We start from the raw sequence: 27028 nt of genomic DNA, 5'->3' as shown, positions 1-27028 counted from the left end.
CCACAACATTCTCAATAAGGGTAGCTGAATGCAAAAGCAGGCAGGACTTCTGCACCTTTAATAGCTGTGTAATGCAAGCTGCCCCTGCTAAAATCCCCTCTTCAACACAACTATTAAAATTGCAGGCGCCCTGGCCACGTTTGCATCCAGACACCATGCCCCTCAGTGTCACTTAAAATCCCAGAGGCAGATTTTCAAGGGACTGCAGAGCGAAGATGGAGTCGGGAAAGCCATTGACAGAAGGAAAGTCAGCGGATCCAAACAAGTTGTTCCCTTGCACAGCGTGACTTGCATGTTTACTCAGACATATGTGTTAAATGGGGCTCAGTGAACATAGGACAGCAGCCTTAGTCGGGGACACAGAGAGCAGTGGTGCATTTTGTGGGTCAGATCTATTCTGATCATTTGGGATCTCGCTGCTGCCTGTTTCATAAGAACCACTGGGCCTTCGCCATCTGCCGACATGTTTTCCCCAACCCTATTTTTGCTAACTGTCAACTGTGGTATTGTCAACCCAACCCTCCCATATGTTAGCAACTCTCTCTCTCTCTCTGGCTAAATGGAAGGATCTTAAAAATTATCTGTTCTGAAGTCATGGCAGCGGCGGGTGGAGGAGGAGAGCAGAGCAGGCCTTGCTGTTGTCTACAGAGGCAGCTAGGACAGCCAAGCTATTCTGGGTGGCTTTCACCTCTGTCATTCAACAACTTCTGCTTCAGCAGATTCCAACTTGCTGGGTCTAAATCCATCCCCATTCTTTCAAGTTGCATTTATCTGAGCTGCAGTGCAGCCCCGGACGGCCCAGCCTCCCTTCTTCCCACCCTGGTTCGATTCTGAGCTAGGCCGCCCCATCGGTTTCCTAGGGGGGCCAGGCCACTATTATCCTTTTGACAGAGCTGTGGATTTGGGGTTACAGAACAGATGGAGGCAAAGGGGCCAAAGGAGGATGAAAGGTTTACACTAATAGAAATGCCCAGCTAATTGTTAAGGAGATTAGAGGCTGGGCCAGGCAGGCACTCTCGGCTTGGAGGTGACCTGCCGCATGGAATCAGAGAGCCCACGGTAACGTTAACCAAAGCGGTGCTAAGAAAAATAAATCCTCCACCAGGGAGAGGCGGCAGATTGAGTTGCCGCTTGAGCATTTTGGCCTTAGCGGTGGGATAGAAAGGCGTTTGGGGTGGATCAAGCCTTAGAAGAAGGGAGACGACGCAAACAAGAGACACAGATACAGTGCAGAGCACTACAAGCGCAGAGAGCAGGCCGGAGCGGAAGAATAGGTCTCATCAAAAGGCCATTGTGTAGCCTGTCAAAGCCCCCCTCCCTTCTTTGTGGCTTCTGTAGAAGCCCCACTATTGGTTACAGGAGGCCGGCAGCTCATTGAAATCTTTGTAATCCTAGCTGCGCTAATTAAGCAAGGCTGCGGGTGCTTAAGCATGTACATTTTTTTTCTGAGCATTCTCTCCTCTCCATCCGCACCCCACCCCCTCGCCACGCTGGAGAAGATGAGGAGGAGGAAGAGGTCAGTGTGAGCCACGCAGGAGGCAGCAGCACTGCCAGCAGGGGGGACGAGGCAGCCAAACGAGATTGGCTTTACGGGCAGAAGATTAAATGTAGGAAGAGCTGGTGCACACACATACAGAGAGAAAGAGACTGGGAACTGGGGCAGGTGCACGTCATTGGGTCTTTGACTGAGGTGTAAGGTTCATTTGCACTAATCCAGATCGCTCGGCTCGCTCGGCTGTGCCTATGTGAGCGTGTACGTTTCCGTACCCCCGAGGAAGGACTGGGAAGACCTTAGGCGCCCACCCCAGTCCTTGGGACTATATCCGCTATCCGGACAGAAGATGCCAACGAATGGGATCCACCAGCTTCTGAAGATCCAGTTTGGCTTGATTAACTCTGACAACAGGTACCTGACGGCAGAGAGCTTTGGCTACAAGGTCAACGCCTCAGCGCCCAGCCTGAAAAGGAAGCAGATATGGACCCTGGAGCAGGACGGAGACAGCTCCGTGGTCTTCCTGAAGAGCCACCTAGGTAGGTACTTATCTGCCGACAAGGACGGCAAAGTCTCATGTGAAGCCGAGAAGCCGGGAGGTGATGGGCGTTTTGTCATTGTCACCCAGTCGGATGGGCGCTGGGCGCTCCAGTCGGAACCCTACAAGCGTTTCTTTGGCGGTTCCGAAGACAGGTTGTCCTGCTTTGCCCAGACCATCACAGAAACAGAGCTCTGGGCTGTGCACTTGGCTATCCACCCCCAGGCCAACCTCTTGAGCGTGAGCAGGAGAAGGTATGCGCACCTCAGCGCTCAGGAGGACGAGATCTCCACCGACAGCAACATCCCTTGGGGTGTGGACTCGCTCATCACCCTCACCTTCCAGAACAAGAAGTACTGCCTGAGAACCTGCGACAACCGCTACCTGCGCAACGATGGCACTCTGGTCAAGGAGCCTGACCCCCGTGCAGGGTACACCCTGGAATTCAAGGCAGGCAAGCTGGCCTTCAAGGATTGCGATGGGAAATACCTGGCGCCCATGGGACCTACCGGCACTCTAAAATCTGGCAGGAGCTCCAAGCCGGGCAAAGATGAACTCTTTGATCTGGAAGAGAGCCACCCGCAAGTCGTTTTCGTGGCCTCCAATGGCAGATATGTCTCCATCCGGCAAGGTAAATCCATTGCCTTTCTGCTCTGTGGGACTAGACTACGCATAGCCAGGGAATACTCCTCTCCCCTCCTAGCTCCATAGCCATAATATGGGTGACTTGTTTTTTCGTCCACTTTGTACAATGGTAATATGCTTGTTCTTATCCACAGGTGACTCACTATTCGAATGCATATAGTGGGGGGTGTTGATGATGGTAGTTGCCACCATCAGTTTCCTGATGCTTCTTTGCTTCAGGAGCTGCCTTCCTAATCCTCATGCTTGGATAGGGAAGGAAAGATGTGTCTCATGGCGTCTATTATGGTTCCTTGCTGGTCTCCATCAAGTCAATATCCGTTTCTAGTACAGGGCAGGTGCGTTGTGCTCATTTGCACAGATGAGGATCTAGGAAGATGTTGTGGGGAAGAGATGAGTGCAGGGTCTGAAAGCCAAGGACAAGTGCAGTGGCGCCGGTGGAGAAGAGGAAAGTCTGCTTTGCTCTGTATGTTTTGCTCCTGCTTCTATGGCAGCGTGTCAGATTGGAAGTACTTCTAGTCCACACGATAATCAGTATGTCAGGAGGCATCCCTGCTGCTTAAGAAACAAGAACAGTTCAGGCTCTGTCTTATATTCAAAGGATGGGGCACAGGGACAGATGCAGAACCCACTCTCCTGTGATTTTGCTAATACTGGCATGGTGGCTCCATAGATAAGCCAGTGGGTCTGGCGGCTGTTTAGCAAGAATGACACTCATGTGAATTTACAGGCCTCTGATCCTGTGCATGCACACCAGAGAGTGGCCCTGCTGGAATGGATTGAGATTTTTACAAGCTCTCTCCAGCAACAACTATTAATCTGAGTGGCGTGTGGACAGATGATGTGCTCGTTACATTTAACTCCCTTCAACACAATTAGGCAATGGCACTTGGATTCCATCATCTACTGCTGTCCTTGGTATTAAAAAAATATAATCAATTTTATAACCTTCTTCCTATCAGTCGGTGCAGCCAGCTCTCCTTCATTCTTCCTAGGTTGCTTTCAGTGCCGTCCATCAAACATCTGCCCAGTGTCCCTGAAGGGGCTGTTCACATGCACAGCTGTAGTTGCCCATTCCTATGATTCCCATGTCCTACCCCAGCATTTCTAGGAAATGCTCTTCAGTGGACCATTCTAGGCGACTTCCCCCTGCCCGGAGATCAATGGCATTCCGAAAGGCCTTATGGGTAAAGAATGAAAGGCAACTCCAACCTTACATCTTTCCCATATGGCTCCAGAACTGGCCCTTAAGGACCACATTTCAATCAGCTCCCAAACAAAAGAGCAGCAGCAATCCCCAGCAAAGCTATGTCCCAAATGTCTGAAGCTGCTACAGAGTGATGGTTTCATGTTGAGAAAATAGTCCTTTCCCCAAGGTTTGTTTGTCCCCCTCTGTTGTTAAATTCTTTCCAGAGGGAGAAGGCTATTCCCCCATAACTACTTCTTCCCATGCATCTAAGAGAAAACTAACTGTAGTCTCCTGTTTATTTTCATTTATTTATTGCAATTATATACCACCTTGACCTTCCAAGGATATTGAGGTGGTGTTCATGGTTCTCTTCCTCCATCATTTCATCCTCTGTGAGGTAGGTTAGGTTAAGAGATGGCGGCTGGCCCAAGGTGACCCTATGAGTTTCATGGCTGAGTGGGGATTTCAACCCAGGTCTTCCAGGTCCTAGTCCACCACTCTAACCATTACGCCATGCTTTTTTCTTGACCTGTGGCACCTTTGGGTGATTATAGTGGCCACGGACTATAGCTTTTAACACAGGGGGGCAACCTTTCCGGGGTTGAGGGCCTTGTTCAATTGGGGCTGGAGTATGCCTATTGCAGGTGGCAGGTGAGGCCAATGTAAAAATTGGGTGGGACAGCCCTTCTCTCTCCCTCCCTCCCTCTCCCTCTCCTTTATTCATCCACCATCCTTTCATTTTCTCTCTTTCCCCCTCTACCACAGGTGTACACAAGCACCCACATCTCTTCCCTTTATCCATCCATTCTCTTCCTTCATTTCCTCTCTCCTTCTTCAAGCGCCACCACAGGATTTGGAAGGCCACATGCAAACCTTGACACTACACCTAATGATAACCAAAGAATCACCCTCCCAACCCATCTGCCTAATTGCAACACCAACTGTCTGTTGAAAACAGAAAAGGCTGTGCTAACCCAGCTCCCCTGCCTCCAACAGGGTTCTCACACAAACTTAAGCAAGTCAAGCTTTCCTCATCACTATCTTCACGACAGGGAAAGTTTTACTGGCTTCGTGTACCAGGCTGTGAGCCAGTAAGAAGAGGGATAAAAAGATGGAAGACAAATGAATCAGGTGAAGCAAATCAATTTGGAGTAATCACACTCTGCTTCTGTACTCTGAAACTAGGGTTGTGTTCTTTTGAAGAAAAGCTGGCCCTGATCCTGTGCCTTCAAAGCAGCCTGGCAGGAAGAAATTAAATACCTGAAACTTTTTTGTGACATGAAGACAAACTGATGGGCAGGTCTCCATCGGCTTCATTTCCGAAGCACCAACGTTGTTTAGAATTCGCAGCCCACATGTTCATTTATTTTCATTTAAAGGGTTTTAGGCTGCCTTGCAGGGCTATGTCCTCTCCAGGTGGCATGCAAATATATACCAGATAAAAAGGCAATTCCAATAAAATAACATATATAACACAAATTTTGACCAGCACAATAGCAGACAACTAGCATTCAGTTACTATAAATTAATCTTTAAAATAATACACGGCCCAACATAGAAAGAGTTAAAATCTCCAATAACTAACAGCCTAAAACCAACACTCTGAGAGAGCAGCTACCTTAATAAAATAATCTTAATTAAAAGCCAATCAGAACAGATGGTTCTTCAAAGGTTTTTTCAAGGTTGGCCCTGACAGGGCCAGTTACAAATCCCTTGGAAGATAGTTCCGGTAAGCCACCACTGAAAAGGCCCTATATCTGGTGCACCCCTGCTTATATACCATTCATTTAAAACACCCCCCCCCCAAGTATCCTGGGAACTGTAGTTTGTTAAGCGTGCTGGGAATTGTAGCTCAGCATAGGGCAAACTGTATTTCCCATTATTCTTTTTGTGTGTGTGCATATGCTTTAAATGTATGGTGTGTACACAACCTATCTGATCTTTATTTGTGTAAAATATTTATATACTTCCTTATGGGGCCATCTCCAGGCAGTGTTGGCAGTGCCCAGACTGTTACATGGTCCTTCACATAACTGGGTCCTGGGCTATTTAAGACATAGTTTGCCAACATTTGGGGGCCCTTTGGGCACATACATAGGCAAACGAGAGAAACCTGTTGTGGGCCTCACATACACACTGCAACTAAGCACATATTGCAGCCTAGCTTATGGGCTACAATATCCTGCTTCTTCCAAGTCTAATTTCAGCAGAGGGAGGGGAAACACCATGGAAGGTGTTTGTGAGTTCCATGTTTCCTTGTGGGCACCACGTTAGTGACCCCACCTGGTTTGCGGCTCTAGAACTCGAAGCTAACATTTTGAATCTGGCCTGGAAATGCTCCGGCAAGCTGGCACAGTATTGGTCTAAATGTCTACCCTCAGAAGACACCCTGAATACCAGCAGAGGTTTCTGGGTTGTCTTCCAGGGCAGCACCCCATAGAACACACTGCAGTAGTCCAGTCTGGATGTTTGATGGAGACAAGGTCTGCTTTCTCTAAATAAGAGTGCATTAGGTAAAAACCAACCACAGTCATTTGTGCTTCCATAGACAGCACCAAGCACAGGCTGCACACTTGGTCTTTACAGGGGACTGCACAACACCCACCCCACCCCAATCACTTGTAGCCCCATGTCCAAATCAGCTTTCCTATCTACACAACAGCTTGTCTGGATTACCTATGCATTAAAAGAGTGGGGAAGCTGCACCTTTGGCCATTGTTTAATATACCCCCTTTGTCCTGTTTTACAAAAGTGTGTCTAAACTGTGTTAGGTGGGCAGCTAATCCACTGTATTCCTGCCCTTAGTTGCTTATCTGGCCTTCATTACTGTAATGCAGTATGGGCCTCTTCTCTCACAGTGATTAGCGTAATTATTTTCTTAGCTTCCCCGCGGAGTTACCAGATGTTTGCATGTTAATTCATTTAAATAAATGCAAATTTAAAATTCACATTGCCTGGCATTGATAATTAGCCTTTTAAAAAATAATAATAATAATCAAAAATCCCCAACCAGAGGAAAAAAGACTAATTTAAGCATACTCATCCAGAAGCCACTCCTCTTGCCCCAGAGAAAAGTGATCAGATATGGACCCTTCTTCTTTTCAATGCTGTTTTTAAGAGTCCAAGCTCTTGGATGATTCTAGTCCATCACTCTTCTGAGATTCTGGCGGCTATTAAATGCCCCAATTCAGAAGCAGGTTAAGGCTGTCAACTTTTGAATTGGCTCCTGTAGGGGCCCCTTTAACAATAGTGATTGTCAGCTCTGACAATGGAGTGCAATTTGATTTTATATCTATATAAAGTACCTTTGCATTTTCTTCCGGTTACCTTTTTTGAATTTGGAACGTGAGCGGGAAAATGTGGAGGGGATTAAGCACAGTGTAAATTTATTCATATCTACTCAGAGATATGGATTCTGTGGAACTTACTCACATGTAAGTGCTTATGGGATTTCAAATATGGACCTAAATATGGAAAAACAAGGAATAGGGGGCCTCTAGGGTGTACAGATGCAAAAGAGAACAGTGCTTCTGTACCCTTTATTAACAGCTTAGTAGAAGAAGGAATTTCGCCTGGTCATCCTAGGGCTGTGAAATGTATGTCCTGAAATTTTTCATTTTCATCTGTCCTGATATGATCTCCAAAACTATGACAAATACCATCCTCATTTTACATTTTTCTCTGTGTGGAATCATGAGGGTCATGAGGACGGAACCTTAATTTAAAATCAAATAGAAACCCATATTCTGAAAAGGGAACTGTACTAGAAATTTAAAATTTGCATTGTGTGGTAAGACTCTAGATACCTTGTTCTGTAGCTCAAAGGTGGCTGTTTCTGGAAAAACAACAACATGTTGAGCTCTTCCTTTTCTTTCTTTGGGCATTGTGGAGGCAAATATTCAGGAGATTGCTTTGTTTCTGAGGTGAAGGAGGGGATTTGGTGTGTATTGCATGTTTTTCCTCAACTTTAAAATTTGGTTAAATACGTTTTGCCAGCAAAAAGTTTGCAGTTGTGTGTGTTTCAATCCTTAATGAATTAAATGATCTGAAGAAGACACCAGTGGTCAGTGGTCATCAACTGGAGAAAAATTGCTTTATTTAAAGCTTAAGAAGGAAGATCTTCAGCTTCTACAACAGCCAACGAGCGCTTTTGAAATGAACTGTACATGTATTTGCATGTTGTATGAAAATCAGATGATGCAGTCTGATTTCCTCAAGATGACCCACTTCATTGTATTCTTCCTCAGCTAGCTTAGGAGTCATGCGATGGGCAAACAAACCCTAGCGGTACATAAACCAACCAGATGGGAGCTGAGTGAGTAACAGGTGGCAACAGGAAATGCCACGCTGCCAAATGGCTTGTGTCCGTTACTATAGCAACCTGGCCTATGCCAATTTCTGGGGGAAAGGGGAGCTACCCAGTCTCCCATGAACTAAAAGTCCCAAAGATCACTGTATAACTTGATCTTCCGGTCAAGCTTGAAAGGCCATTCCGTCCGTAACCCAACGAAAGAAGGGGGAAGGGGGAAATCAAAGTCCTGTGAGGGAAGGGAACTTTTTTACTTTGTGGCCCAAAGTGTCATACATCAAACTGCAAAAATAGGGCTTATCGCTCCGCAGAAATTAATAAGGTTCTTTCCCACCTGTTATCTTGAGGGAGGGGGAAATTTCACTGTAAGCTGTTAGTCAGGAAGTTGTCATTTCCAACCTCTCCACACTAATGAATTTACCACTAGGCTCTATGTTTTTTGGTAAGCCGCTCTTTCTAAGCCTCAGCTACTCATCTGCAATATGGACATAACACCCCTGCGGACACGCCTTAGCTTTGAAGGGTAGCTGTGAAGTGTTGAGAAGGATCTGAGATAACGTGTGTGGAGAAGCTGAAACAAGTGTATGCCCCCAATCAGTCAATCAATCAATCCCACCATGATCATCAAAATAAACTTTATTATTTCCCCTCCTCCCTAGGTCATTTAACAGGCTGTTTACAGTACAGTATAGCCATGCTTTCTTGAACCAACCATCCTTTCCACTTTAGCCTAAAAATGTCTTCTAGTTCATGGGTGTGTGTGAACACAGGTGTAGCTGACCCTACGTAGAAGTTGCTGTGGTGTGTATTCCTCTTAAAACTGAACGTGCACACAGTTGTATATAAAGCAATGGGCCTCACCAGAACATCTGCTTATGGCGAAACAAAAGTAGAGCATACTTGTTATTCATTCATAGCATGGAACCCAAGTGGCTTTTGCTTTTCTTCAGCTCCTAAAATGCAGCTTTTTGTCTCTGGGAAAGCAGTCGTCTTCCTATGGCCAACATGCCCACTTCTAATCTTGCATGCTTTCCGCGGTGTGTCTTCTTGCGTGTCCTAGGCCACATTCGCTGCCACACTATGTGTCAACGAGCACTAGTTTAGACAGCTTTGCAAAGAGGATTAGGCAAATGCATGGAAGGCAGTTCTAAAAATAGCAGAGAGTATTGTGGCACTTTAAAAAAACGGAACACATTTCAGGAGCCACAGACCATTTCATCAGATGCATGAAGTATCACCCTGCATTGGTAAACATGGTAGGGGTGATGGGGAATGTAGAGTTGTGAGGTCAGAGGGAGATGAGAGACAAAAGGAACAGAAAGTGACCTGAAAGAAAATTGATATTGTAAGCTGCAGCAGTGTCTGTGTCAATTCTGCCCCGCCAAAGTGGCTGCCACAGATACTAGTTGGTCTGAACTGTCTGGGGAGTGAGAAACAAGTGGCAGAGGATGTTTTCTTCATAGTCTGCTTGTGGACTTCCTAGAAGCATCTGACTGGCTACTGTGGACAATGAAAGGTCGGACCAGATAGTCTCTTGCATTGATCAAGCAGGTATCCTCTTGCAGATACCTTCTGAATAGGGACCGTGACGTTGCTGGTGATGAGTGAGGCCAATTATTCTCTGCTGTTTTGTGCTTTTTTTTTAATTCACTGGCAACTCCCCTAGTAGGCTGCTGCAGCATTCAACTCTTCAGCATATTGGTGTTTCGTTTTTAGTCCATTGTCACCGTCAGTGACCTCTTATTTCAGAAACTCTAATATGTTCAATTAAAAACAAAACAAAACTCCTGTACTTGCAAAACCAACATATGGGTCCTTGTTGTAGTGGCTAACCTCCATAGATTATATGGAGGGGGTTGGGTTTATTGTTGTGTTGTGTCCCCATTTCAGAAGCTTTGTCGCTCATATGAGTAGGCCAATTACAAGAGCAGCTACTTACGGGGATTAATCAACTGCACTTTGGTCTGCACTGGCTCTTCAACTTGAATGATTTGAAGCTACCCACAGGATGTGCTTGTGAATTCCTAAATGGTTCCCTCTGTATCTCCTTAATCCCAGCCTCCGATCCCCTTTGCCCCAGTCTCCCCCCGCCAGCTGTTCCAACCAGCCACTTCATCTCTTTGAATAGGATTATCCCACATTTAAGTTCAGTCATAACCTGTCTTATGCGGATGAAACGCAGCCATGTTTATCACTGCCCTCCTGCGGGAAGAGCTTGGATGTGGCTGACAGGCCTAGAAGCTAGTCTCTTCTGCTAGGGTTAATATTATATTGTCAAACTATTACAATCTCATCCCGCTTGGCCCTATAGATACTAGCCACAGCCTTCCCTCTGCATTTTTGCCAGGTCTGGTCATACCCATTGGGATGGTGGGATGCCAGAGATATCAGTATGTTGGCAAGAGACTTGCTTTGTTGGCAATGAGCAACAGCCAACACAGAGGCTCACAGACCTCCTTTGCCTCTTCCAAGCCACTTAGGAGCTGGTGACATTGGCTGGCAAGTTATTAATAGGGGGCTTGTGTGTCAGCCAGATGGAAACAACAGCAATCAGATTAATGAGGATAATTAAAGTGATTGTTGGAGGATTTGCTAGCAACGCAGGAGTGTGAGAAGGGGGTGCCTATGGCTCAGTGAGGTGGGCATCATTTTAGCAGGGATCGTTAATGCCCCTTCAGCTTGGAGGGTTAGCCAACTTCCTTGTCAATTGTAACCTGTTTGACAAGAGTTTGTGTGGAGATTCTGATGAATACCTTCCCTCCAGGTATATGGTTCCTTGCACTAAGGAATCTAATCAAAAGCAGTTTGCCTGGAGGGGTCCACCACACCAGCCTTCCCCAATCTGGAACCCTCCCAGATGTTGTTGGACTACAACTCCCATCATCCCTGACCACTGGCCGCACTGGCTGGTGATTATGGAAGATGTACTCCCAAGCATTTGGAGAGCATCAGGATGGAGAAAGCTATACAGTGGACTTGACCATGGCTGGTGCTTATGGGATGCATCGAGGAAATGTAGCTTGCCCACTAAGGATGGCTGTGGAGTCTGTTGGTAAATGAAACCCTGCAGACAAAGGCAGTAACAATGCGAAGCAGCAAAACTGACTCAGGCAGAGGATTCCAAGGAAGATGTTATGATCAGCCCAGTATGTTTTTCTGCCTGCGGCGAAGGATGAGACAGTGCTACCCTCTTCTGTGTACGAAAGCTGGTTGTGTGTCAAAGCTGAATAGACGGGCATTTGAATCCTGCTTCAACTCAGGGGCAGAGGCCTCTACTGCACTTGAAAGCAGCAAGCTAGTCTAGGCGATACTCACTGGGTATGCCACATGGCACACAGTTTTGCTCCCTCAGCATTTGATGTCTGAGGCGGCCACCTCAGAGTGCCTTATGGTGAGGCTGGCCCTGGGAAGTCCCATCTTCCTGTCTCTATGTGAGTGACATTCGTTTTAAAAACTGATAAGATTGTGGATCCCACAGTCACCACATACGTACAAGTTACCTTTGACTCTCTGTGTGTCATATCAGTAGACACACACACACAATGAGTAATCATGACCTTTCCCTTCCCCAAGGCAACATTCCCAAGGCAATCAGGAGAAAATATAATTATCAAACTGCGAGGTTTTCAAACTGTGATCCATGGACCACTGGTGGTCTGCAAGCTCCATTTAGGTGGTCCACGGAAAAGGGTTTACAGACTCTCCAAGTGTCCCTATTTTCCAAGGACATTCCCAATTTAGAGAAGCAGTCCCAGTTTCTGATTTGATCCCAGAATGTCCCACTTTTCCTTAGGATGCCCCTATTTTCATTGGAGAAATGTTGGAGAGCATGGAGTTATCCAACCCTCATGCCATCTGAAGGCAATCCTGTATAGGGAAGTTTTTTATGTTTAATGTTTTATTATGTTTCTATATATGTTGGTAGCTGCCCAGAGTGGCTGGGGCAACCCAGTAGGATGTATGGGGTATAAATAGTAAAATTATCATTATGGAATGAGACATCCCTATTTTCATCAGAGAAATGTTGGAGGGTATAGGTTTATGCATGGTCCTGCACATGATTTAGTTATTTTTACTAATGACAGAGTTTTTTCACCAGGGTCAGATTGTCAAGCAGGTAAACAAGGCTTTTGCTGAGGGCCCATAGTTTTCAAAATAGGGACTAACACAGTCTATTTCTTTTTTCTAGAAATGAACAAATTAAAAGAGTTATTCCTCAGTGGCCTAACTTGCAGCCTGAGATTTTCATAATAAGGTGCTGGTTTTGATTATGATACTGGTGCTGAATGAAAAAAGTTATTAAAATACGAGTTATGTGCTTTGATCTGCAGGGGAAAAAATATTTAGTAGCCCATCAAAATTCCTAGGAGCCAGTTATGGTGGATCATACAATCCACTTGAGAAGACCTGTGTTGCAGAGGTAAGAGCTGATTAAACGCCAGGCAAGGGAGAAGACTTACCCGTGTGGCTTCTCATTTAAACCAGGTTGGCCTTACCTGTATTGTATACTTTTACCATGCCAGGAGGATCCCTAACCCTGGTGAGTGCTGAGCCGCCATGCTAACGTTGCAAGTGTGGTGGCTGAAGGGGCTGGTGGGAAGAAAACCAGGGTTGAATGAACCATTAGGTTCATAACACTTTTGGCCCTCATATATTTATTTATTTTAGGCTGCTATTTCCCCAGCTCTGCATGGAACTCACTGGGTGACCTTGGACCAGTATCTGTATCTTAGAAGAATAGTGTCTGGTGGGGTGAAGCCACAACAGTAGCATCAGCTCTGCATACTGAGAAGGTGAGGTCAGGAACCAGGCAAGGCTTGGACTGTGTGGCTGCATCGGCAGACCCAATCCAGCACTGTTGCTGGTGCATATGCATAGCCCTGGCCTTAGTTCGCCCGCTGTTAACATTATCTTCCTTACAGTGTCATTGCTGTGAGGAAATCAATGTATGTATGCCATCTTTGGAGGAATGACATCATCTATCCTTTTGCTACAGACAAAGCCAGGGTGTGTGGAAATGTTTGATTTATCGTTGATAAATCAATTTGATTTGGATAAATTTGTTAAGTTTAGTTCATTGGTTTGTCAGCTTTATGGCAATTTATTTACTTCGGAGATTGTGGTACGTGCTGCTTAGTTCTTTCCCTCTGATTTCCTTAGGCTCCTCATACGTTTAAAACAATAGGCACAGGGGATACTAAAGAGATAAGTTCCTCTTACTTGCCTCTTGTTGGAATCATAAATTACGTCACAAATCTGGTAGGAGGACAAAACCAGTCCAGGGTGAACCAGCTGACAGCAAAGCATAGCGCTCGCATTAGGCCATTATTATTATTTTTGACAAAGATCACAGATCTGCAAAATCTCTGGTCCCAGGATGAAATTGCCTCCTGGAAATAATCTGGGCAGGTTGAGGAATGGCCCAACATCCCAGCCAGCCTGACTGTGGCACTATAGCCAGATGAACAAGGACTTAAAAAAAAGAAAGAAAGAACAGGTCAAGAATAGGCTTGCAGAGTAAGTGAATGTACATTGCATGCATAGGAAAGCTGAAACCGATTCAGGAGTCTCTTGATGTTTCGGCTTTTACTTTGAAGCAGCTATGGAAGCTATGGTTTTGATCAGAGCATTGGGGAATTTTCCCACTACAGTACTGCTGTTCTGGGGGAAAAAAATATAACTGGAGCTTCCCAACTGGAGCTTTAAAACAATTGCAGATCACATTTAGTTTCAGAGAGGGGGAGGGGGAAGAGTAATTCATGAGGTGGGGGCGGGGAGGAAGGTTGCAAGAGAGAGATTGAGAGATCTTAATCAATCGCCTGCAGTCACTCTTTGGTGATCTGACTGCCAGCACTGAGCTTCATGGGGAATTGACTAAGCAAGTTCTGTGAATCACACACCTATGGCTAATAAATAAATAAAAATAGGCACTTTGTAGGGAGGCTGCATTTGAGGTGGTGTAGACAGGGCTCAGGCCCGAGCTGGCTAGAGCTGACCAGAGAACAGTGGAGCGTTTTCTTGGGTGGTTTCCTGCCCATGCTTGCCAACAGAATGTTAAGAACTAGATAATGACATGTCCAATTGGTTTCTAGCCAATCAGGAGACAAGTCCAAGTGCCAACTATGACAATCAAATCAGTGAGAGGCACTTGAAAACTACACACCTGTCTTCTATTTGGCATTGTCCAGTAGACAGAACCAGGGACCTGCAACAAAGTACGGCGGCATGGAGTGCGCCTGTTCAGTGTTCCAGCCAGCCATACCCTTTCTCAGGATATTCTGTTCCATCCTCTCCCAGTTTTCAGTTTCCCCACCCCTAAACAAATACTCAGCATTCTATGGCAACTGAGCATGCTCAGCCCTGATTAGATTCTTCGAGGTTCTTTCCCTCCCCTCCTTAATTTGTATTTCTGCAAATTTCGGGATTCCTCAAGTCTATTACCGATTCCTTCCTCTTATGAATTTTGGCTGCATAAGCATCGTCACTTGGAGAATGAATTTGCTATTAGCATATAGGATGTTGGACCTGGATTAAAGTTTAGCTTTTGTTGTGGACTTAACCCAGTGGCTTAGAGAAAATAATTATATCTCTACTGCAGATCCCCATCACAATGGAATGAAAGTGAGTCACACACATCTCAGGGCTTTTGTCGGGGTGAATGAGATAAAGCCCTGCTATCTGTGTAGTGCCCTAAGCCTTATGGAATGCTAGCAAGGATGTGATGCAGTGGCGTAGCGTGGGTTGTCAGCACCCGGGGCAAGGCAAGAAATTTGCGCCCCCTAACCCGTGGATTTGCGCCCCCTAACCCCCAGATGTTGCGCCTGGTGCGGCCGCCCCCCTGCACCCCCCACGCTACGCCACTGATGTGATGACCAACAGCAGCCCTCCAAGGCACAGAGGATGGAGAGGCAGAGGCAAGTTAGTGGGGGCCCCAATCTAAACATTCAAGCAACAATTGTGTGAACTTCTCCCCCCACCTCTGCATAAGTAGTAGGTATAGGTGCAGGGGTGCCAACTTGAATAAAATATTGGGGGGTGGGCCCAGGTAAGTCCAGCCCCACATAATCAATTACATGATGCGGTGCACACATACCATTTGAATGGCAATGCCCATCAACTTTTTTTGGGGGGGGCTGGCCTCCTCAAGTATTTTATTGGGGGGGGCAAAGCCTCCTTGGTCCCTAGGAGATGGCTCCTATGTATAAGGCCCTCAAATGTGACTCTGGTGGGAGGGATAGGGATTTAACCTATTGCCCATTGCTGTGGTCTTGATCTGGATCAACCACCCACACCTATTTACTTGGGTTTTTGTTTTTAATTCATGTAATTGCTATTATTGTGAACAGAGTCACATTTAGCGTGATCCTTAAGGCGAGAATATAGGAAGAGTGTTGTTGTTTTTCTGTTGTTCATATTCTCAGAATTTACTGTTGGCTGTTACTCACATTTTATGGGGCTGTCCGTAATTAATGAACCATATGTTTACTTTTTCTTTCCTCCCCCCACCCCCGATAATTAGTTACACCTTCTCTATCTCTCTTTTGTGAGTCTGAAGCCTGAACACCTTCAACTAGATATATGTGTATCTGAAGAAGTGTGCATGCACACGAAAGCTCATACCAAGAACTAACTTAGTTGGTCTTTAAGGTGCTACTGGAAGGAATTTTTTTTGTTTCAACTAGATAGTTCAGTTTGGTTAGAGTGTGGTGTTGATAACACCAAGATTGCAGGTTCGATCCCCACATGGGACAGCTGCATATTGCAGGGGGTTGGACTGTGTGATCCTCAGGGTCCCTTCCAACTCTACAATTCTATGATTCTAAGATGGACCTCTCCTTGAACCCTTCTCACAGGTTTTCATATCTGGTCTCATGCCTGACAGTGGAGCACGATGGATCTAAACAATATGAAACGGTGTCCTTTCTTCCTACTAGGTGTCAACGTCTCGGCCAATCAGGATGAAGAGACACACCACGAAACCTTCCAGATACAGATTGATAAAGAAACCAAGAAGTGCATCTTCCATTCCAACACGGGCAACTACTGGACCTTGGTGTCGCATGGGGGAATTCAGGCCACGGCCACAGAAGTGTGAGTTAGGTTATGTCCTCATGTCACTAATGGGGCCCTAGAGCATTTGGGGCCTTGGAAGTCTGATGGCAGTTTTGGCTAGACATAGCAGAAGGAGAGCCAGGGCATGGAGAGAACGGATGCAAGACTTAGAACAGGGCTTCTGGGAAGGAGTGATGGGTGCATAAGCACATAGAAGACCTCTACTGAGTCAGATCAGTGGGCTATCTGTTCCTGCAGCCCATTTTTCACAGCAGCAAGCCAGTGACTCTGGTTTGCCCCCAAGCAGGACTTGAGGCAAATACAGTTGCCTAAACGAATGTCCATCAACGCTTCCTTTTGTGTGTCTGGAAAGGAAAGGCATGGTTTGGGCACAGCATTGCAGACATACAAGAATTTGCACATATGTTTGAGAATCAGGGACCTGGAAGTGAACAGCGAAGCCATTCAGAGAAGGCAGGATAATTCAGGATAATGTCCAGTATGGCACCAACATTGATACCAACTGGGAAGGCAGCAGAGCAGCATCTCCCAAGGGTAGCTAGCGAGTCTCAGGCAACAGTGTGCATACAAAACCGGGCTAAATTAGGATGTTTGCAAGCTTTTTCCAGACCTGGGACCCACTGTCAGCTCGAGCACGGAGTTTGGGACTCACTGCTGAATTTTTTGAAACATACTTATAAGAAACAAATAATACTGCAAAATAGGACATATAGCTTACTACTAAATTTTTGATAGTACATCTGTACAGCGGTTGCGACCCATCTTAGGTTGGCTGCGCAAGCCACTAGTCAGTGGGACCCAACTCACCAGTTGAAGACTAGATGGTCACAGACAAGGCAGGCATCCTCAGCCCTGGTGCACTTGCCCAGGGTACGGTAATTTGCTGTGTGTCCTCTATTCCTATAGCAGCACCTTTAGCGACAGAAGTGGAATGTAAGAGAGAGAGGGAGAGAGGACTGCCATTGTCAGTAACTTCAAGCAATTAGGGGAACCTAGGAAGCTGCTTTGCACTGAGCTAGACTATTGGTCCATCTAGCTCAGAATTATCTGCAGATTCTAAACTTCGGGCGGACAGACTTGTGGGATCTGTTTTGGTCTTTATTAGAGCCCTGAGATTCACCAGGCAGTCACACACTGCGAATGATGGAGCAGGGTGCCTCTCAGCGTATTCTTAGCTTAGGAATTACCAGAACCAGGCTTACAAATTCTTCCAGTCAAGGAACCACTCCCCATTTCCCCCCAGGTATTCCTTCCGGCCCCACGCCCCCGCCAGCAACCTAATGGGGGAGAGTGGCAATTTGTTGCACCTGCTATACAATGTGGTGTCCTGTGCACAAAACCCTGTTGATTTCAGCAAGACCTACGCCCATGCAAGTGTGTGTAGGGCTGCACTCTCTGTATGTTAAATACACAATAGGGAAGAAAGAGCAAAATGATCATTCATTATCTGACCAGTGCTCCCCCCCCTTGCTTTGTTCCCGCAGATCTGCTAGCACCATGTTTGATATGGAGTGGCGTGGACGCCGGGTAGCCCTCAAAGCTCGCAATGGCAAATATATCTGCACCAAGAAGAATGGACAACTGGCAGCTGTCAGTGATGCAGTGGGTAAGTCTTACAATGGGATGCCAATGCCTCAATTACGGGGGCCTAAACCTGATAAAGGGACGCGGGTGGCGCTGTCGTGTAAACCACTGAGCCTTGGGCTTGCCGATCGGAAGGTTGGCTTTTCGAATTCCCACGACAGGGTGAGCTCCCATTGTTCGGTCCCTGCTCCTGCCAACCTAGCAGTTCGAAAGCATGTCAAAGTGCAAGTAGATAAATAGGTACCATTCTGGCAGGAAGGTAAATGGTGTTTCTGTGTGCTGCTCTGGTTTCACCAGAAGCGGCTTAGTCATGACCCAGAAAAACTGTCTGCAGACAAACATCAGCTTCCTCGGCCAGTAAAGCAAGATGAGCGCCACAACCCCAGAGTCGTTCGCAACTGGACTTAACTGTCAGAGGTCCTTTAACCTTTAAACCTGATAAACTAAGGACCACAGTCTGTGTGTTGTCAATAAAGCTGCTCATCTTCCGCTGTTTGCTGCAGCTTCCTTATTGCGAATGGTGGCTGGAAGAGGTAGGCGAGCCAAAACCATGCTCAATGGGCATCAGGAGAGTATCTAAATCTGTGTTAAATGGAAACTGGAACATTGTGGGGCAAGATCACAATGAATGAGCCAATGGAATATATTACAAGTATAGCTGAGGCTTTGTGGCTGGGACAGTCAGAAGCTGAGAGCAGAGGAAAGGCTGCGCAGATATTGAGCAGTTCCAGAGGAGGCTATATTGAGAACAAACAAAACGAAGAATTTGCAGGGCAGTTGGGAAGAAGTCCCTTTTGCTAGAGCACAGGCCAACCAAGATTGAAACTGGAAGTTACTTGACTGGAAGTGGGGAGGGAGCAGCAGTAGGCCAACTAAGATGGTCCTATCCTAAGCAACTGTAAGGTCCTCAGGCACACCTTGCAAGTCAGGTGGGTATAGCTAGGTGTCAAAAAAGACCACCAAAGTCCTACTGAAAGTGACACAGCTGTTCAGTGCAGCTTAAAGCTGAATGGCTTCCAGGTGCACCTGAGATGAGCCCAATAGTAGGAAGGCCACTCCGGTCGGACTCTGGCTTCAGCTGCAGATGCCAATTCAGTATGCCAAAGCAGGAGGAGAGCACTAAGGTGATGCCAGAGCAGTTTCAAAATAACGCGTAATCAATGACATAGTTTGTCCAGGATTCTTCCGCATTTGCAACTCTTAGGATCAATAATGGCAAGGAGCTCACAGAAGTAGGATGAAGCCCAGTTGTAACCTCAGAGACTTAACTGGAAGGGGGAATTGAAAGCGGACTGATCCTGCTTACAGAACTCCCACTGAAAAGCAAAAATCTTAGCTGGAGATCTGCAAATTCAGGCTACTGAAAGCACATATGTGGCTGGGAGAGCAATCCTGGACTCACTCGGGCTGAAGTCTGATGCAAATGTATTCACAAATGCACGTTTTGGATCCCTAGCTCATCACAGTCACATTAGCTTCCGAACTCACTGACCTACAGTTATCTGACTACAGGGGAGGATGAGGAATTTGTTCTCAAGCTGATCAACCGGCCCATCCTGGTCCTTCGCGGGGCTCATGGCTTCGTGTGCTACCACCGCAACTCCAACTTGCTAGACGCCAACCGTTCCGTCTATGATGTCTTCCAGATCATCTTCAACGACGGCGCTTACCAGATCAAAGGTAACTAACTAACTGGCTGCAAACTGGGAGCTGGGGAGGGAGCCCATCACACAGTGAAATAATTTTGGACCATATGTCGGAGGGATGCTATGAGAACATTTGTTTCCCAGCTGTGAATGCAGCCCCTCCAACTTCCACCTAAAATCCTGGAGAGCTTCTGCTGGCTAATGTAGACAATAATGAGGTAGGTGGACCCAACGGCCTATCTCTGTATAAGGCAAGTTCCTATGTTCCAACTGACTGCAAAGTCAGATTCCCCCCCCCCCCCATGCACTACCACAGTAGGCTATTTGTGCAAAGCAGTTCCTACCATTTGGAGAACTTTAACCTCACCATTAGAACCCATTGCCATTGCCATCCTATAACAAACTCTGAGTGTGAGGCCAGAAAAGTATCATCAGGCGGGGTGGGGATTGGACAGTGGTGCTGTTTAAGCAATAGACTGCTAGGCAAAAATCTGGGGATTTTGCAGCCCTCTCATCCCTCAATGATAGCTGGTCATTGATGACAAGCAGCCACACTCTAGAAAGTGTTATGGCTAGTATCTGAAGCTGCAGCTGTGGTGTTTCCTTAACAGTAAAATTCCCCTGAGTGCAAGAAGAGTGGCAGCAAGCCCAGCCACTCAGATGCCATCACTGGGGAGGGCCCACCAGAACAGCAAATGGGTGGGCCCTCAGAATTTACGTTTTCCCCTAAAGTGCCTAGAACAGTCTCAAAATTAATAAAAGCGCTTATGGCCTTTTATCATGCTGTGATTCGGGATTGTAGACACATGGGGAGCCTCACAAGTAGTTGGCAATGTGGGACTGCCTCCATGTGGACCTGGGGAGTGGCCATGTTTGCAACTGGAAGAGCCCCACTGTTACAGATCCAAGGGCCAATGACCCTGCTTTTTCGCTGTATGTGCTTGGACTTCCCCTGCAGCCCAGCTTGGCTTGTTTTGCTCTGCACCAGGTAGCATGATATGGTTCCGCCAGTTCTTTGCTGTGGTCTCAGTCGTGTGTGTGTGTGTGTGTGTTTGTGTGGATGACTGGACCAGTTATGGCTCAGCAGCTCTTTTAAGGAACCTGTGGCCAAGGGATGATGGGCATTGGGAGCCCAGATACATCAGCAAGGCCACATGTTCCACATCCCTGTTCTATCCTTCCTTTCCTAGAACTTCAGATTTGTCCCCCAAACGGATCACTACCTGCCACAAACTTCAATCCCATGCACCTTTAAGAGAGGGAGGGAGGTGGTGGTGCCTCTATGTGCTCAATTACATGCAAGCTTTTAACCTTTAAAGCCCTATACGGCCTAGGACCCTTGTACCTACGGGACCACCTCTCCTGGTATGTCCCACAGAGGACCTTACGGTCTTCAATCAAAAACATATTGGAGGTCCCGGGCCACAGAGAGGTTAGGCTGGCCTCAACCAGAGCCGGGGCTTTTTCAGCTGTGGCCCCGATCTAGTGGAATGCTCTGTCACAAGAGACTAGGGCCCTGCGGGACTGGACATCTTTCTGCAGGGCCCGCAAGACAGAGCTGTTCCACCAGGCCTTTGGCCAGGGCACAGCCTGACCCCCTCCTCTGGCAATCTTCACAGAACTCTAGCTCAATGGTTGCCATTAATCTGATTTGAACTGATTTTATAATGAAATGATTTTAGAATGTTGTATCATTTTACTGTTGTTAGCTGCTCTGAGCCCAGCATCGGCTGGGAAGGGCGGGATATAAAATTTTTATTATTATTATTATTATTATTATTATTATTATTATTATTATCATCTCCCACTGACACCTGCTCCTTCGATGCTCCTAGGCCTCAGTGGCAAGTTCTGGTATGTGGCCACCAATGGCACCGTCTGCAGCGACGGCGAGATGTCGGAGGATTTCTACTTTGAGTTCCGCGAGTGCAGTCGGGTGGCCATCAAAGGGAAGAACGGCAAATACCTCCGCGGCGACCAAGCCGGGACCCTGCGCGCCGATGCCGACACCCTGCACCGGGCCACCCTCTGGGAGTACTGACGCCGTGCCACTTGCTGAGTAGCACCGTAGATGCTCTAGCTTCTGCCACGGTAGCCGAGCCAGCTCAGAGCGGACACAGAGGTGGGGTATTTGGCGGGGAGGGGAAAGTTGAGTGTTCCCACCTGGACTCCAGAGGCACGGTAATATACCCCCATCTTCCTCCGTGGAAAAGGACCTTGCTGGGAAGGAGGGGTGGGGACCTCTTGCCCTATTTCCCATAGTCTTAATCTGTCTAACCTTAGAAGCAGCACCCTAATGCACAGCTCCCGGGAGGGTGCGACACTGATGTACCCAGGATTAAAGCGATAGAGGCTACGTTTCAGAACCAGCGCAAAATTGCCTGTGGCTGTCTTCCCTTTCCCATGCTCCGCACCTGAAACAGAAGACGACAAGTTGCAGGTTTCAGGGGGCCTTGTGAAATGTGGGAAGCTCCAACTATGTGTGCTCTGCTCGCTGTAGCTTAGCGTGAAGGATTCACGGGCAAAAGGGGCAAAAGGAAAGGGTTAGTTGGAGATGCTCACAGGGCACAATCCCCATCTTTGGTGAAGTAATGGAAGTTGGACGCCCTTTTCTCCCCACTCCCTCTAAATTAGGAGAGCAGTAGAAGATAGAAAGCAGCGGCCTTCGTACTCAGCCAGAATCATTGGTACATCTAGTTCAATACTGTCCACACTGACTGGTAGAATGCTGCAAGGTTTCAGGCAGTGGAAATTCCCAGCGTTACACGCCGAGGACTGAACCTGTGCCCTTCTACATACCAAGCAGGTGCCCTTCAAGAAGGAGGAAACCTTCTCCCCTAATCCTTTCTCTGCTCTGTCCAATGGATGACCGGCAGCTCCTCAGATCCCCCTCTCCCCAATTTTCTCTTCCCTTTTTAGCAAGAGCTCTAGTTCTAATACTCTCTTCACCTACAACTCTGGAACAAAAACAGTATCCTGAGGGGGGGGGTTTGGGGGGGAGCAGTGGCTGTGGGCCCCAGCGGCTGCATGTGCGGAGATGGAAGCTGAGTGCCGTTTAGAAGTCAAGGCAGTCAGGAGGGTCTTGGCAGGGCTGGAACATCTTCCATGGGGTGGTCTAGCCACAGACAATGGGCCGTTTTGGGTAACATTCCAAGAGGAGGGGGAAGACAGAGCTGGTCTCCAAAGGATGCAAAGATCTGGAGGAAGAGGAACCGTAGTTAGACTAGCAGAGATCTTCGTATGACAGCTGAGAATCCCAGGCCCGGGAACACGAGACCCTTAATCTCAGGGTTGTGGGTTCAAACCCCATGTTGGGCAAAAGATTCCCGAATTGCATTGTGTTGGACTAGATGACAATTGTGGTCCCTTCCAATTCTGTGATATGATAAAGTCTACGGTATGACCACCCCTCTAAGTCATTTGCGCAAGTCCTAAGCTACGCATGGTCTCCAAAAACGCCTCTGTTGTCCTGCTGCTCTGTTCAAGGGCCTCCCCCTCTTGCACATGCTGCACACCTTCCACAAATAACCTAAAGAGGAAGGAAGCTGCCTCTATATAGAGCTTCCTGTTCCGACAGCTGCATATGGCGGCTGGCTAGGAGCTCCTTTCCATAGACCACTTCCCTCATCGCCACCTGATACACAGCGAAATGCCAGGAAAGGAGGCCCTGCTTGAGGAGGACAATTGGGTCGAACAAGTAAAAGGCCTGTGAAAATCTTGCTGTAAAGGATTTTCTTTAAAAGTTCACTCAACCCCCCTCCCACTTCTGCCCATTTTCAAAATCTACATCCCTTGTGGATTTCCCTCCTCTTAGTATTAAGAAGGGGCTAGCCCTGACCTGAGCATGGCCAGGATTTATTTTAGGGGGGCAGGCTTTATGTGTGTAGGGGACAGGACCAAGTTATGTGTGACACAATTGGTCAGTTAGTTCTATTTATTTCTTTACTTGATTTGGGGGGCAGCTGCCACCCCCCGGCCACACCTATGAGCCCCCATCTAGTTCCATTGGGAGGCAGGAAGTTTTCATAAGAAGGATGGCATTCCCACCATATTATATTTAAAAATAAAATTCAAAGAGATATATAGATGTTTCCATCCTGGAGGAAGAGTAGAAGTCATAGCTTCCCAAGCCACAGGTGATTTACCAGGGGTGCCAACTTAAAATATTGCGGGGTAAGCCCAGGTAAGCCCCGCCCCACATAATCAATCACATGACACAGTGCACCTCAAATAGGTTATTGGGCCCCTAAGAGTTGGCTCCTGTGTGACTTATGGACAGTCGTACCTTGGATACTGAACGCCCTGGAACTCAGATGTTTTGGCTCCTAAGCACCGCTAACCCAGAAGTGATTGTTCCAGTTTGCAAAGGCTCTTTTGGAACCCGGATGTCTGATGGGGCTTCTTCCTGCAGCCAATCAGAAGCTGCAATTTGGTTTTTGAACGTCTTGGAAGTCGAACGGACTTCTGGAATGGTTTCCGTTTGACTTCCAAGGTACGACTGTATTTGGCATCCTGTTCTAAGCCTGCTCTCTTCAGAAGCATTGCTGCGTCTAGGTGGTGCTGGAGTGGTATTAACTTTGCTTCCCCAAAAGCGCGTGGCAGTATCCTGCGGAAAGGCCTTCGCACCTGGTTCACAGCTGCACCGGTCACCCAAGCACGGCAGCTGAATGTCTAAAAGGCATAGCAGCATCTATTCCTAGCAGCAGCTAGTGAGCACCCTAGGCAGAGGGGTGGCTTTGCTGCTTTGTTTTCTAGCATCCATCCGTCCCATGATGGGATGAGGAACCACAGGTACTTAACCTTTCGCCAATTAGAAGAAACAGCCCATGCAGCCTGAGCCTCCCCCTCAGGAACGAAAAGCCTCAGGGAGCTAGGGGACCTCTGGCTCCCTCCCTGCTCCCAAACACTAAATCATGGGTAGGCAAACTAAGGTCCGTGGGCCAGATCAGGCCCAATTGCCTTTTGGATCTGGCCCGTGGACTGTCCAGGAATTGTCGCATGGATCGCCAGTGCGTGTGTTCTTTCCCTCTCCCTCCCACGGCGCCACCGCCTCCTCCCTCCCTCCTCCTGGCTTCTCCCTGCCCTGCCTAGAGGAGGAAGGGGGCTGGGCTTTGTTGGTGCCAGCAGCAGCAGCAGCAGCGCTCAAGCGGCCGCCATTTAAAGCAGCCCCTCTTTGGAGTCCTTTCGCTCGCCGCTCATCGTCCCACCGCCAGCCCTGGCCGCTCGCAAGACACAAGTAAGCAGCCACTGGGGCTCATGGTGCTCTTGCATCATTCCACCTCCCCAAATATAGCCCGGCCCCCCACAAGGTCTGAGGGACAGTGGACCAGCCCCCTGCTGAAAAAGTTTGCTGACCGTTGCACTAAATGATGGGGCCTGTCACTCCATAGCCATTCCATGTGAATCCCACTGCCGCCACTTCTCTCCCAGGTGCCCCCCCATGTTTGCAGGCCTTTGGGGTGGGGAAAGGGGCATGCCTGATAAGCTACCTGAGGCGTGCATCAACATTACAGAGTAATACAACTGGGCAGATAACCTGTGCCTCACTAAATGCACTGTTTTCACACACTTTGGGGAGCACGACTCTGCTACCGCTCTTCCCTGTTGTGTATTAGTGAACCTCCCCCGGGAGATGGTTTCATCTAAACAGGGAAAGGGGCATTCTGTGGCCCTCCAGATGTGGCCACTGGCTAGGGCAGGCACCCCCAAACTTGGCCCTCCAGCTGTTTGGGGACTACAACTCCCATCATCCCTGACCACTGCTCTTGTTAGCTAGGGATGATGGGAGTTGTAGTCCCAAAACATCTGGCGGGCCGAATTTGGGGATGCCTGGGCTAGGGCATGGACGTAGCCAGGATTTATGTTGGGGGGGGGCAGGACATCCAACTGTCATCATCCTCTGTCTGGCTCTGCCTATGACTCAGTTGGGCTGCCAGTTGTGTTGCTAGACACACTGAAGTGACCTCCAGTTCAAATATTCTGATTATTTCTGCTTTTAGTTAAGTATTTTTATTTATTTACTTGATTAGGAGGGACAGCTGCCCCCCTGGCTATGCCCATGGGCTAGGACTCCAACTCTCTTCAACCAGACAGTATGATAAATGGTTAGGGACAAGGAGAGTTGCAATATCTGCAGCCCCGCGGCCCCCACAGCCTCCCGATTTCCAGGATCCTATACTCAGAAGGGGAAATCCTTGCACAGCAGACAGAAGGGCTCTCCTCATTGGCCCAGCTGGCCACAGCCCATATAAAGGCAACTCCAGGGCGATCTCTGTAGGAAAGGGAAATGGAACCAGCTCGGACAGCGCCATATAAGGAGAAAATAGTGACAATACCAACGAGGGCGTTTAGTCACCGTGAGCGGCGAATCAAACCACCCCTTGCGCTTCCTGTTCAGAAAAATAATAGCATGTGCAAATCTGAAACAGACCCGGCGAAGCCTGACGAGGCACAAGGCCTGTACTTATATGGAAGTGAATCCCCGTTGCACTCAGCGGCAATTACTGCCGACGCATGAGTAGGATCGGGCTGCACGCTTTAAAAAACGAATAATAATAATAATAATAATAATAATAATAATAATAATAATAATAATTGCATTTTATTAACTGGGCTGTCCCCGCCTCTTTTAAGGGCACTTGCAGGGATTGTGGCGGCATGAAACCAGTCATCTGCAGCAAAGCGGGGCGCAGCTGGTGCAACGTGTGGGAGGGGGGCGCCATATGGAGGATCGCGGGCAAACTTGCAGCCGTGTCCCCTGCCGGTTTCAGGTCTCTTTTTAGCACTGCCTGGGTGCGCGGCGCGTGGAAGGAGGAGCGACTTGGCTCCTGGTCTGCGGAGACAGGATCGCCGGAACATTGCTCCCCCCTTCCCCCCACCCGGTCTGCTAAAATGTTGAATGCGGATCCCGGAAGCAAACTGGAGTTACGGCGATTGACGGGTTAACTGGTTCAGCTGCAGCGGAGCTGCAAAAAGAAGCGGCGACTCCCCCTAGGGGCAGCAGGTGCGCGTTGCAGGCCACTCGGAAAAGCCTGTCGCTCAGCCAGTGGGGTTGAAGAACCGCCCCCACCCCCAGCAATGCCCTTTATCCACAATAGCAGTTTCCACCGTGGCTGCTGCATCTCCAGTAATCCGGAGAGGGTCTCCGTGCCCTTTTCACTTGATGGCATTTCCATGAGTTGAAAGATGGGTTTTACTCCTTGGTCTCCTGCTGGGCAAGATACCAAGGGAGTCTAACATAAGTACTGTACTCTGATTTTTAAATTTTGTTGCGAGGGAGACATCAGATCATAGCTGTCAACTAGCAGCCTTGAAAATAAGGGACCAGCAGCCAAAATAAGGGACCTGCAGCCTCACCTGTTCCAGGCACTCCAGTCTTCCTGTTCTCCTGCAGTCTGGTTAAACTCATGCTGGTAGTAATAATAATAATAATAATAATTTATTATTTGTACCCCGCCCATCTGGCTGGGTTTCCCCAGCCACTTTGGGCGGCTTCCAACAGAAATGAAAAATACACTAAAATGTCACATATTAAAAACTTCCCTGAACAGGGCTG

At 47.8% G+C, this 27028-nt stretch overlaps 1 protein-coding gene across 1 annotated transcript; it reads left to right on the top strand.

Annotated features, from left to right (window-relative positions):
* The first annotated feature begins 9 nt into the window (after positions 1-9).
* On the top strand, positions 10-23025 carry FSCN2 (fascin actin-bundling protein 2, retinal). The gene is made up of 5 exons (XM_081899764.1): positions 10-2661; positions 16105-16261; positions 17728-17849; positions 19340-19507; positions 21309-23025. Exons 1-5 carry the CDS (start codon positions 1842-1844, stop codon positions 21512-21514), a joined length of 1473 nt encoding a protein of 490 aa, XP_081755890.1. The 5' UTR covers positions 10-1841; the 3' UTR covers positions 21515-23025.
* The last annotated feature ends 4003 nt before the right edge of the window (positions 23026-27028 follow it).

Source organism: Podarcis melisellensis, assembly GCF_964234715.1.
Source record: "Podarcis melisellensis genome assembly, chromosome: 2".
Lineage (NCBI taxonomy): Eukaryota > Metazoa > Chordata > Lepidosauria > Squamata > Lacertidae > Podarcis > Podarcis melisellensis.
The sequence above is the reverse complement of the archived record's forward strand: the minus strand, read 5'-3'. Positions and strand labels throughout refer to the sequence as shown.